This window comes from Pinus tabuliformis, chromosome 6, assembly GCF_031772625.1.
Source record: "Pinus tabuliformis cultivar Carrire ecotype Pingquan chromosome 6, CPIR1, whole genome shotgun sequence".
NCBI lineage: Eukaryota > Viridiplantae > Streptophyta > Pinopsida > Pinales > Pinaceae > Pinus > Pinus tabuliformis.
Genome location: NC_142292.1, coordinates 1,519,845,394 through 1,519,857,534, shown reverse-complemented (window position 1 = coordinate 1,519,857,534; position 12,141 = coordinate 1,519,845,394). Strand labels below are relative to the sequence as shown.

At 39.7% G+C, this 12,141-nt stretch overlaps 1 protein-coding gene across 2 annotated transcripts in view; it reads left to right on the top strand.

The window, feature by feature from the left end:
* Positions 1–12,141, top strand: part of LOC149264472 (ATP-dependent Clp protease proteolytic subunit-related protein 3, chloroplastic-like) — a 355,785-nt gene that overhangs the window by 48,006 nt on the left and 295,638 nt on the right. For both annotated transcript variants that reach the window (XM_089428174.1, XM_089428166.1), the window contains exon 3: positions 720–842. In XM_089428174.1, the coding sequence (XP_089284300.1) occupies positions 720–842 (123 nt within the window). The remainder of the gene's footprint in view (positions 1–719; positions 843–12,141) is intronic.

The window sequence follows — 12,141 nt, the reverse complement described above, 5'->3', positions numbered from 1 at the left end:
CCCAAGAGGGAAACTCATAAGCAAGAGCTAGAAACAACCCAGAAACAAGAAAAATATGAAAGCCCAATGTGAAATAGCTTTGTTTAAATTGTTGGCCAAATGGCCTTTATATAGCAATACAATGGGTCCACTCAAGATCCACACACCTCAAGGGCTGAGAAAGAAATAATAAACAACTCCTGCATGCAGCCAGAAGGCTGGAAATGTGTAATTAAAGAACTATGATAAAAGTAAATACTAAATATCTAACATGCCCACACATCAAGTAAAAGCAAACTACTCTGGCTGAGATGAAGTGGAGTGTGCTATCTTAGTTGGGTGCTACTAGGGATGTGTTCTCCTTGGGGAGAGTGCCCTCTCTATCCACATAATTTTTTTTACAAATATTTCTTGGAACCTCACCTTTTTTGGCTCTACCAAGGAAGCATTCTGAATATACTTTAGAGAATTTACCATTTAGATTATTATGCTAAGGCTATTAGCTACCGATGCATTTTAGTTGGAGGTGGTTTGAGTTTACAGCTTTAATTTGGTATCCTTGAGGATTCAGACATGTATGCACATTATTTACACATGGAAATTAAGTTGGGGGCCTCAATTAAAAGCAAAACACAATTTATTTCCAGAAGACTGATGTTACAAGTTATTGATATGCTTGCAACTCTGTTTAACTTTATTTGTACATATAAATTATAAAGTAACTAACTATTTCTAAACAGTTGGTTCCAGCTGTCACAGAGCTTATTATAGCGGAGTTTCTTTATTTGCAATGGTTGGATCCAAGTCAGCCGACTTATGTGTACATCAACTCAACTGGAACATCACGTGAGGATGGCGAGACGGTATGCTTGATTCTGATTTCTTGGGTTGTACATATTGTTTATTGTTAGAAGATAGCTATTGCATATGTGCCAAGCTCTTGAAAGAAACAGAGAGAGATTATGGTTTTATCCAGTGATTACTAATATATGTCAGTGAGACTAGAGGTACATTAGCAAGCAATAATTGCAAGTGGAGAGCCAAAAGGCAATTTCAGCTGAGCTTGTGATCGATAAATATTCAAGACAAAGAAGAATAAGATAAATGACAACCATATTGATGATTCTACATTATCATCATACATATCATTTGTATTCTCACTAATTTTGTGGCAATACTGTGGAAAGAAAGGCAAATTTCACATTATTTCCTGAGATAGCATATGCAAATTAGTGGTGCAGTAGTGAGTTATATTCAGAAGGATAGGGAATGCATTAAGCTGCTACAGTCCTAACTGGATTCATACAATTTCTTAAAACCATATTTCTATGTACAAATTGAAACTCCCAATATTTTGTGACATCTTTTTCTATGGTAGTTAAATTATCTGTTTTTGTTGGTAGAAGGTTTTTATTATGTTGAAAATTCCATCATTCTCAGCTCAGCCCTAAGGATGCAGTATTATTTCTCCTAATATGTAATTCCATCTAAGGCTTAACATATTGACAACACATCAGCTTATTGACACTAACACCTGAAATAAAAGCAGTGTCTTCTCTCGAAGGTATGTTTGTGTGTGTAAGAATCTTTCTGGTTAGCCTTAGAGATTTTGTGGGCCCAGATATAAAATAGCACTAAAGGGATAAGGGTAGACTAGTGATGATAGTATCTCAGAGCCAAAGAGTTGGAGAGTATTTGGGAAGGTCATTGGCAAAAGTTCTTCAACCAACTCCTGAACCTAAACCAGCTTTGCATGTTGTGTCTTCTTATGATGCTGATCTCCTTATCTGTTTGAGTATGCATTGTATTAATATTTTATAGTACTGATGTATTTGCCTTGTACATAAAATTATTGATCTCTCTAGTACCTATTGTGTGTATATTTGCTGATTTTGCATACCTGTATTGCCTATTGTCCTTGCTCCCTACACTCTCAATGTTTTTCTAGGCTATGCAACTCAAGGTTACCAAATTCTGTGTAAGCATTATGTCATTAAATTGTGTGGGGGAGCTACCCTATCATATTTTCACTCTTCTGGATGATATGAAGCCTGAATGTTATATGAATTTTATGTTTCAAAGTTCAAATTCTCTGAATATGTGTTCTCACAAGCAAAAAGTAGAGGGATGGGAAAACAAGAAAAACTGAAGAAATAAAGAGCCAAGAAAAACTGAAGAAATAAAGAGCCAGACACTGAGAGGGGGAGAGGGAGAGTTGCCAAACTATACATTATATATGCTCTTCTATTATGTGTAATTTGATAGAGTATAAGGAACCAAAATTTGGGAGTGCAAACACCATTATTTCTTTTGGAAATTTGTTAAAATGTTATTGACAAGATTCTGTCCCATGATGCCTAATAACACATACAATTCCTTGGGACACTTGGTACAATAATCTTAACATGATTCTGTATGAGAGAATATTTTCTTTGACACTTGTAACTGCCTTCTCACTCTTTTGAAACCTTTTTTCGATCTAGCAATATACCTTGGAAAATTTCATAAAATGCACTTAATCAGATTCTATTTCATAGGTCTCCTTATGACACTGCGACACTTGGTACTATATTCTTAACATGATTCATTATGACAGAATATTCCCTTTGACTAACCTTATTTCAATTTAACAGTTAGGCTTAATGATCCTGTTAAATCTATTTACATTATTAACAACCACTCTTGAAGTTAACTAGAGCTCTAATCATTTCGTCTTCGATGAGGAAAAGTTGATCCCAATTTCTGATCTTATTGGGAAAGCTACTATGAAAAATGGATTGAGGTAAGTGTTGATTTTCTAGGGCACCTGCTAGAATTAAATTTTTCTTCGCCTGACAACTACTTCAATGATCAATTACATATTAGTTTCACATAGCATTAGATTCAATATCATTTAGGCAGTTATACAAAAGAAAAACATCAACTAATAAACATGAAAGAGCAGTGAAGTAACCATGAAACAAAGAGACAAGAGACACAGAAAATTAGGCACACAGCCAGGGCAAAACCCACAAGGGGAAAACCCAGTAAAATTCTTCCTTTTGAGAGAGAGTATCCAGATTTATCAATATATCATAAATAACAAATAGCAGAATAATAATCAAACCAATAACCAAAATCATGATCAAGTCGCATGTCAAAATCCAATTCCCTGAAATTTCGGTCCTCCCTAGAATTTCGGCCTCCTAAAATTTTGGCTCTACTGTAATTTCACTGGATCAGAGATGCATGAAACCAAGTTGATGTGTCCAAATGAGGAGAAATGATCTCTTTTACATAACATTCAAGTGGGGGTCGAATGTGTGCCTCTTAGGGGCTTAACCGACCTAATAAATTTTAAGGAAAATTTAAATATTTAAACTTCCATTTCTTTTTTAAGATGAAATACTGACCATAGCTACCATATTTTCAATTACTCCCTCTTAGCCAGGGAGGTACTTGTCATTCTCTCTCAAGATCAATCTTCTCGACCAATCATAGGCCTCACAACCCACGACTTAGGGGAAATATCATCAGTCTCATCATAAGGAAAGATACATAACGTCCATCTCAAATCATCTCCCCAACCATGAGGTCTCACAACACATAGCCTAAGGGAGGAGCCAACTATACATCTCCCAGTGTTAGTTTTTGTAGCATCTGAGGTGTTCAAGTCTCAAAACTTTGGGGAGAGGCTAAAATACATGAGTTCTCCATAACCCAAAAATATTTTCTGGAAATTCCACCTAGAAGTGTCTCAATTAGATTATTAGCGTATTTTTTAATATTTCCTAAGTCTAAACTTAGGAAATTGGGTTAATTAATCATAATTAATTGAGAAAGGTGAGAATAATCTAGAAATTCACACGAATCGATCCAACAATGGTCTCAGCCATTGATTATGTTTTAATCTTGGCCGTTGGAGTCCCAACTGGAGATTATAAGAGGAAGTCGATGGGTAGATGGAGAACACACAGTAGCAGATACTCAGTGGCAAGTGATTCAGCAGTGGAGATCAAGCCAGTGAGTCAGTAGCAAGTGTTAGAGGGGCAGAGCAGAAAATTTCCAAAGGAGGATTTCAGATTCGGAAGAGTTAGAAGAGGAGGTCGGATTTCAGCTCTAGGAGAGTGCGCAAGGATTGTGTAGAGCCTCAAGAAAGGCAATTCAATTTAGCCAGAGCAAGGGTCGATTCAACTTCCAGTGGCTGGAAAAATTTCTTTGAGGCAGGAAGAATCACTTCCAGAGGTAGCGACAGGCTAGACATCACATCAAAGGCAGTTTCTAGGCAGCACATGTGGGATCTGCGCAGAGGCAACATAAAAAACTGACACAGAAGTATTCCAGATCTAGTTTTGAGGCTCAGTTTGTTGTGAGATTGCTTGGAGCGAAGGTAATTATCCCTTAGATAATTTTGTTGGTATTTCTCTTGGGCAGATTCGCCAGTTTGGCGACATTTCATTATACTGGGAAATTCTGCTGCTGCATAGTAAAATAAACCCTCATACTATGGCATAAGTTTTCGCAAGTTGGGTTTTTCCGGGGACTTTTGTCCAAAATAACAATGTCAATTTTTTATGTGTGCTAGCAAATTTCTCAATTCCTATTTTATTTTTAGCAGTATTTTATTTGGTGAAGACATGCAGTGAGAATGTTTCGTTATTTTGTCGTAAACAAAAAAACTATATAATTAATTCTCAGTTAGGAGGAATATTTTCAGTTGTTGCATTTCAAGGAATTTTCACACGGTATCAGAGCCAGGTTGATCAGATGAGGAAGCTCAGAAACGGAAGAAGGAAATTTCGCTGTTTAGAGGGAGCAACAGGCTGAAATTTTTAGGGGTTGCGCAGTACCTAGCCAGGCTATGCAAATTGCTGGGCAAGGGTTCGATTTTTCAATTGCAGTTGTAGGAAAATTTGATTTGTCTAGAAAAGCAATTCTAGCAGGCAGAGGGAGCAACACCTCAATATTTTTGCAGAGCGGATTTCTTGTTTGGGCACAAAGGGTTTGCAACAGGTTGCTAGAGCAGGTTCAATACCAGAAGGAAGAGAAATAAGCACACTAGAATATACCTAGAATTCTTCGGTATGACCATGGATCGAATTGATATTTAGGGGGCTTTAGAGCTGTCTTCTATACTGGAGGAGGAATTTGCTTGCTTATCAAGATCAACTTCACAGGGTGTCTAGTATATAGACAATGGAGTGTTAATTCACATGACATGGGTTAGAGAATATTTCTCTAGCTGCAATAAGGAGCAGATGGACTTCCAAATTACGATGGGAAACATAACGAAGTGTACTCCAGTAGAGAGAGGTACCATCCATTTTCAGAGGGAGTCGAGAGCAAGTACCAACGCTACAGATGTACTGCATATGCCAGGATTAGGTATGAACCTGATTTCAATATCCGAGCTACAGGATAAGGGATATGATGTCCAGTTCGTAGGGAAGAGGGTGTTTGTCAAACACCCAAGCTGGAAGAGGGCGAGACAGATTGGAGTTCGAAGTAATAAGCTATATATTTTGTAGCTCGATTCTCCAATGGCACTGGTAGGTAGTAACAATAGTAGTGGGAAGGAACTAAATGGGCTATGGTATAGAAGAATGGGAACTTACATCTTGGAGCACTCAAGATGCTCAAGGAAATAGTAGCACGGGTTCCAGAATCTGGCACGAAGCACGATGATATATGCAGAGGATGCGTGCTTGGGAAATATGCTAAGGAAGCATTCCCAAGAAGTAACACTAAGGCGGATGACATGTTAAGACTTTTACACTAAGATATTTGTGGCCCAATTTCCACTAGAGCTCTCAGTGGGGCTAAATATTTCATCACCTTTATTGATGACCATTTTAGGAAAACCTGGATCTACTTCCTAAAGACCAAGGATGAGTTGTTCGATCGGTTCAGGGAGTTCAAGGCTCTCGTGGAGAATGCGACAGGGAAGAAGATTAAGGTGCTTCGCTCAGATAATGGTGGAGAGTATATTGATAAAAGCTTCACAATTTTTTGTGTTAAGGAAGGCATTAAAAGGGAGTGGACAACTCCATATAATCCACAACATAATGGGGTAGCAGAGCGGAAAAACATAACTATAGTTGGGGCTGCAAAAACAATGTTATATGACCAGGGTTTGCCTAGGTTTCTGTGGGCAAAGGAATGTAACACAACATTGTATATTCAAAACAGAACTCCTCATAAGGCATTGGGGAAAAAATGCCAGAAGGAGTCGTCACTGGGAAGAAACCAGCAATTAGTCACTTCAGAATCTTTGGAAGCATTGTTTATTATTATGTGCCAGATGAGAAGAGAACCAAATTGGATCAGACTGCAGAGAAGGGGTTTCTTGTTGGATATAGCGAAACCTCAAAGGAGCGAAACCTCAAAGGCATACAAGATCTACATTCATAGCAATAGGAATATTGTTGTGAGACGAGATGTAAAGTTCATGGAGGACTGAGCTTTCAAGAGATCTCGTGAGATGCCTGTAGGAGATCAGAATCAACCAACAGAGGTTCCATTGGTCCATCAACAGGGGCAGCTAGTGGGACCGCCAGTAGGACAGTCACAGGGATCTAGTACAATGACTAGTACCAACATTTCCTCAGGTGTAGGAGATCTAGTGAGTTCATAGTAGATGGAGCAACAAAGGCAGGATGAGGAGTTGGTAGAACCTCCCACCACTAGTAGTCGAGCCAACAGAGAAGTTCGTCAGACATTGAGAGATGCAAAAGAGTTTATTGGAGCTCCTAGGACAAACATGAGACAATGCAGACGACCTGACAAGTACCAAGCATTGGTGGCTCAGGTTGCAAAACCTTCCAGCTTTTGGGAAGATGCATAGCATCAGGTGTGGATAGATGCCATGGTAGAGGAGTAGAACTCTATCATGACAAATGATGTTTGGGGGGTAGTATCGAGACCTGAGGATAAGTTAGTTGTAGGTTCTCGTTGGATCGACAAGATCAAGTACGCTACAGATGGCAATGTGGAGAAGTACAAGGCTAGGTTTGTGGCAAAGGGGTATGCAATGAAGGAAAGGATAGATTATGAGGAGACCTTTGCCCCAGTTGCTAGATACACTTCTATCAGGTCAAGTTATATCCCTAGCAGCTCAGATGGGGTGGCAGATTCACCAGATGGATGTCAAGACAACATCCTTGAATGGGGTGATAGAGGAAGAAATGTACATAAAACCACTAGAGGGCTTCGAAACTCATGAGAGGTGCACTCGTGTGTAGATGGAAGAAAGATCTTTACAGGCTCAAACAGGCTCCTAGGGTTTGGTATGGTTGGATTGACAACTACTTGCAGCAGATGGAATTTTTCAAGAGTGACGCAGGTCCCAACCTTTACTATTTAATGATAGGGAGTGAGCCACTCATCTTAGTATTATATGTGGATTATCTGTCACTGACAGGGTCATCAGGGCTCATAGAGGACTGCAAGAGGAACTTGGCATTAGAGTTTATATGAAGGATTTGGGGTTGATGCATTGGAAGTGTGGCAGAAGGATGGGGAGATCTTCCTTGGGCAAGGAAGATATGCTAAAGATATTCTGAAGAGATTCAGAATGCAGGATTATAGACCCATGTCTACGTCCATGATCACCTACTGGAAGGAGATAGATGCATCTGACAAGGATGTTGACCCCACCTTGTATAAACAACTCATCGGGTCTCTCATGTATCTGGTAAACACTAGGCTAGATATCTGCATCGAAGTCAATACCCTCAGTCAGTGTATGGTGGAACTAAAGAGTGTACATTGGACAACATCGAAGCACATTTTGAGGTATGTGCGTGTCACCATCGAGTATGGGTTGAAATATACCTGAGCGGATGACGTCAGACTATCTGGATTCACAGATGTAGATTGGGCAGGGAATTCAGTGGGCGGGAAAAGTACCTCTGGGTACTGCTTCAACGTTGGATTAAGAATGGTTTCCTGGTGTAGCAAGAAGCGGAAGTCAATAGCATTGAGCTCTGCAGAAGCAGAGTATATGGCAGCAAGCACAACTACGTGTGAAACTATATGGCTTTGGAAGCTGCTAGTAAGCTTGTTCAAACAAAAGATGGAGGTGACTAGTGATTGCTACGATAATCAAAGTTACATCAAGCTCTCATAAAATCCAGTGTTTCATGATAGGTCGAAATGCATAGATATTCAGTGTCATTTCATTAGAGATTGTGTGCAGTGTGGAGCGGTCTAACAACAATATGTTCCCACAAAACTTAGCTTTAGGAAGAGCTAAGTTCTTCTATTTTAGAGAACAATTGAGTATGGTGGAGAACCCATTTCAGTAGCAAGGACAATTTATTTTTGGATGCTTCTCAGTGGCAGTTGTTGTAGTTACAACTGCAACAAATGAGAGGGAGTTGTAGTGCAGGTGTAGAGTTGGCAGCAGTATAACATTGTCAACAACAACACGAATGTAGCATCAGAGTTTCGCAGTGGTTGGTGGACAATGACAGGTAGTCACAGTGGCTAGACATCAACAACGTGATAGAGGGGTGATACAGAGACAGAGTGTTGTAGCAGCATTGGTGCAGCACTAGAACACCTTCCTCGCTAAGAGGGAGTGTTTGTTTTTGTAGCATCGAAGTTGTTCTAGTCTCGAAACTTTGTGGAGAGGCTAAAACACATGAGTTCTTCATAACCCATTTTTAGTAATTCCACCTAGAAGTGTCTCAATTAGATTATTAGTTTATTTTTAATATTTCTTAAGCCTAAACTTAGGAAATCTGGTTAATTAATCAATATTAATTGAGAAAGGTGAGAATAATCTAGAAACTCACACGTATTGATCCAAAAATGATCTCAACCATTGATTATGTTTTAATCTTGGCTATTGGAGTCCCAACTGGAGATTATAGGAGGAGGTTGATGGGTAGATGGAGAATACACAATAACAGATACTCAGTTGCTCAGACAGTTCGATTTCCTAGTGGCAGGTGATTCAACAGTGGAGATCGAGTTAGTGAGTGAGTAGCAGGTGTTAGAGGGGCACAGCAACAGAATAGTGGGGGTGGATTCCAGATCTGGAAGAGTCAGAAGAGGAGGTCGAATTTTAGCTCTAGGAGGTTGCGCAAGGACTGTGCAAAGCCTCAAGAAAGGGAGTTCGATTTAGCTAGAGCAGGGGTTGGTTAAGCTTCCAATGGCCGGGAAAATTTCCAAGAGGCAGGAAGAATCGCTTCCAGATGCAGCAATAGGCTAGATGTCACATCAGAGGCAGTTTCTAGGCAACACGTGTGGGATCTGCGAAGAGGGAGCGCAGAAGACTGATGCAGAAGTATTCCAGAGCCAATTTTGAGGCTCAATTTGTTGCGGGATTGCTTGGAGAGAGGGTAATTATCCCTCAGATAATTTTTCCAGTATTTCGCTTGGGCAAATTCGCTAGTTTGGCGACATTTCATTGTACTCAGAAATTTTGCTGCTACATAATAAAATAAACCCTCGTATTGTTGCACCCCAAGTTGGGTTTTTTCGGGGACTTTTATCCAAAATAACAGTGTCAATTTTTTATGTGTGCGTGCTAGCATATTTCTCAGTTCCTATTTTATTTTATGCAGTATTTTATTTGGTGAAGAAATTGCAGTGAGAATATTTCATTATTTTGTCGTAAACAAAAAAACTGTATAATTAATTCTCAATTAGGAGAAATATTTTCAGTTGCTGCATTTCAAGGAATTTTCACACCCGAACCATAGGTCTTATGACACACAACTTATAGGAGGAATCAACAATTGATCCGAATTTAAACAGGAACACAACAAATTACAGAGATAACCATAAATACAAAGATGCAATAGAAATAACACTTCGTTTCATTAATAACAAATACTAAAGTATGCTTACAAACATAATGGAAATAAGACTAGCTCGGGCGATGGTAGTTTATCTTTGAGAAGAGATGTGGTGGCTACATGCCTCTAAATTATGTTACAATGAGGGACAAAGGCCTATTTATTACTAAGAAACAATGGAAAACCCTAAACATCCAAAAACCTAACCCTAGGAAATGAAACGCCAAACTATGGGCCCCGTTTGGGTAAATTAGTACTTCAACTTCTTGGGGTCATAACTTTGGCATACGATCTTCGTTTGACGCTCGTTAGAAAGATCTATCCGAGGACTACAGCTTTTGAGTGGCCCTACGACCCATGTTGGCCTTGATTTTACCTAAAAATGTCGTTTAGTGCCTCAAAACAGCTTCGGAAGTTCAGGACCCGAAAAACTGTAAAAAATAGTACATTGTGCTACAAATAAGGAAACTGAAAAACTGAAAGAAACAATGGTGGGGGTCCAAGTGGAATAGGCGGGTGGCCACCACTATCCACCTAGATGAACAATACATCTCTCGGACCACAAGGTCTTACGACACATAGCCTATAGGAGGAATCAACAATACATCTCCCGGACCACAGGGTCTCACGGCAGAGTCTACAGGAGGAATCAACAATACATCTCCTGGACCGCAAGATCTCACAACACACAACCTACAAGAGGAATCAACAATACATCTCCTGGACCACAAGATCTTACAACACACAACCTACAAGAGGAATCAACAATACATCTCCTGGACCACAAGGTCTCACGACACACAACCTACAAGAGGAATCAACAATACATCTCCCAGACCACAAGGTCTCACAACACACAACCTACAAGAGGAATCAACAATACATCTCCCGAACCACAAGGTCTCATGATACACAACCTACAGGAGATGGTCCATAATATGATGTTATGTAATTAATGCTCCCTCTTCAAGGGGATTCTTAGTCATTCCAGTTTCTTCACTTAAACATCAACAACCAGTTCATCATCAGAAATGTAGCCATGGTGGATCTCAAATATTTCAGCAAACAACAACATTCAATTATTCATACTACTTTAGCAGGGGCTTCTGTCAGAAGCAAACATTAGCATCTATCAACAACAATAATAGATTTCAGCTGTGGCTTCTCATAAATGCAATCATCGACAACCACTTAAGTGAATATCAATATCCATAATCAAATCCAGTAGATAATAAATGGATTCTCTTAGAAGCTGACATCAACAACCATAGTAGAATCTAGCAGACCATAATCGAATCCAGCAGATAACAAGTGGCTTCTCACAGAAGCAGGCATCACCAACCATAGTAGAATCCAGCATACACTAATCGAATCCAACAGATAACAGGTGGCTTCTCACAGAGGCAAGCATCAATAGACCATAATTGAATCCAGCAGATAACAAGTGGTTTTTTCAAAAAAGCGGGCATCAACATGCTTGTTACTGCGCAAACTAGTAGGGGTTATAAAAGGAACTCCTAAAGGGACAACTGCTAGATTAAAGGGCAACGATGGAGGCTTAGCCCACTATCACCTTAGCGAAGACTCCCTACTCTTTACGGACTTTCACCGATGGGAGGAGACCCGATATATAAAAAGTCACTCATGAAGGATGAATCAACCAATGGATGTGAAGTGACCTTAATGATCCTTTTCCTAGAAGGAGGGTTATGAATAGAGCTTACTTGCTTGTTAAGCAAGGTACACAGATTTCTAAGATAAGGAGGTGAGGATTTAAGGGTTAGCTTAGAGGAGTATGCCTTGTAAAGGAGTTTCTCAATCCTAAAATCCTTATTGGACTTGACTTCCTGAAGGGTTCTTGAAGATTTGACTTTTCCAGGTGTGGAACCACACAGGACCAAGTGAACCCAGCCTAGGTTAAGGAGAGAGAATCTAGCAACCAATGATGATATTAACCTAGACAAGGAAGGGGAAAGGATCAAAAAAAGAATTTCCACTTAAAGTTGTCAAATTGATCTTATGAGGCACTATCTTAGGGAACACTAGGGCAATGTTTGATCTCAGAGTTAGGGCTTGGGTTATCTCACAACTCCACCATTAGAATGGCTTGAAAATTGGAGGAGGCCTTGAGGACACACCAACACAATAGAGGCTAGGAGATCAAACTTTTTCTTGGGCTATTTTGTCAGGGAAATGATGCCCTAGGTGACCCAACTTGGCTAGACCTAGAAGAGAGATGGAAAGGTGAAGAAAAGTATTGTTTGAGTGATCACCTATTGGAGGGCTAGTGCCTTAATCCCTTGGGGAGAATGGAGTCTAGGAGAATAATGAGAAAGGAACTTGTATTTCGGTTAAGGAGGCCTTAAGGACTACTTCG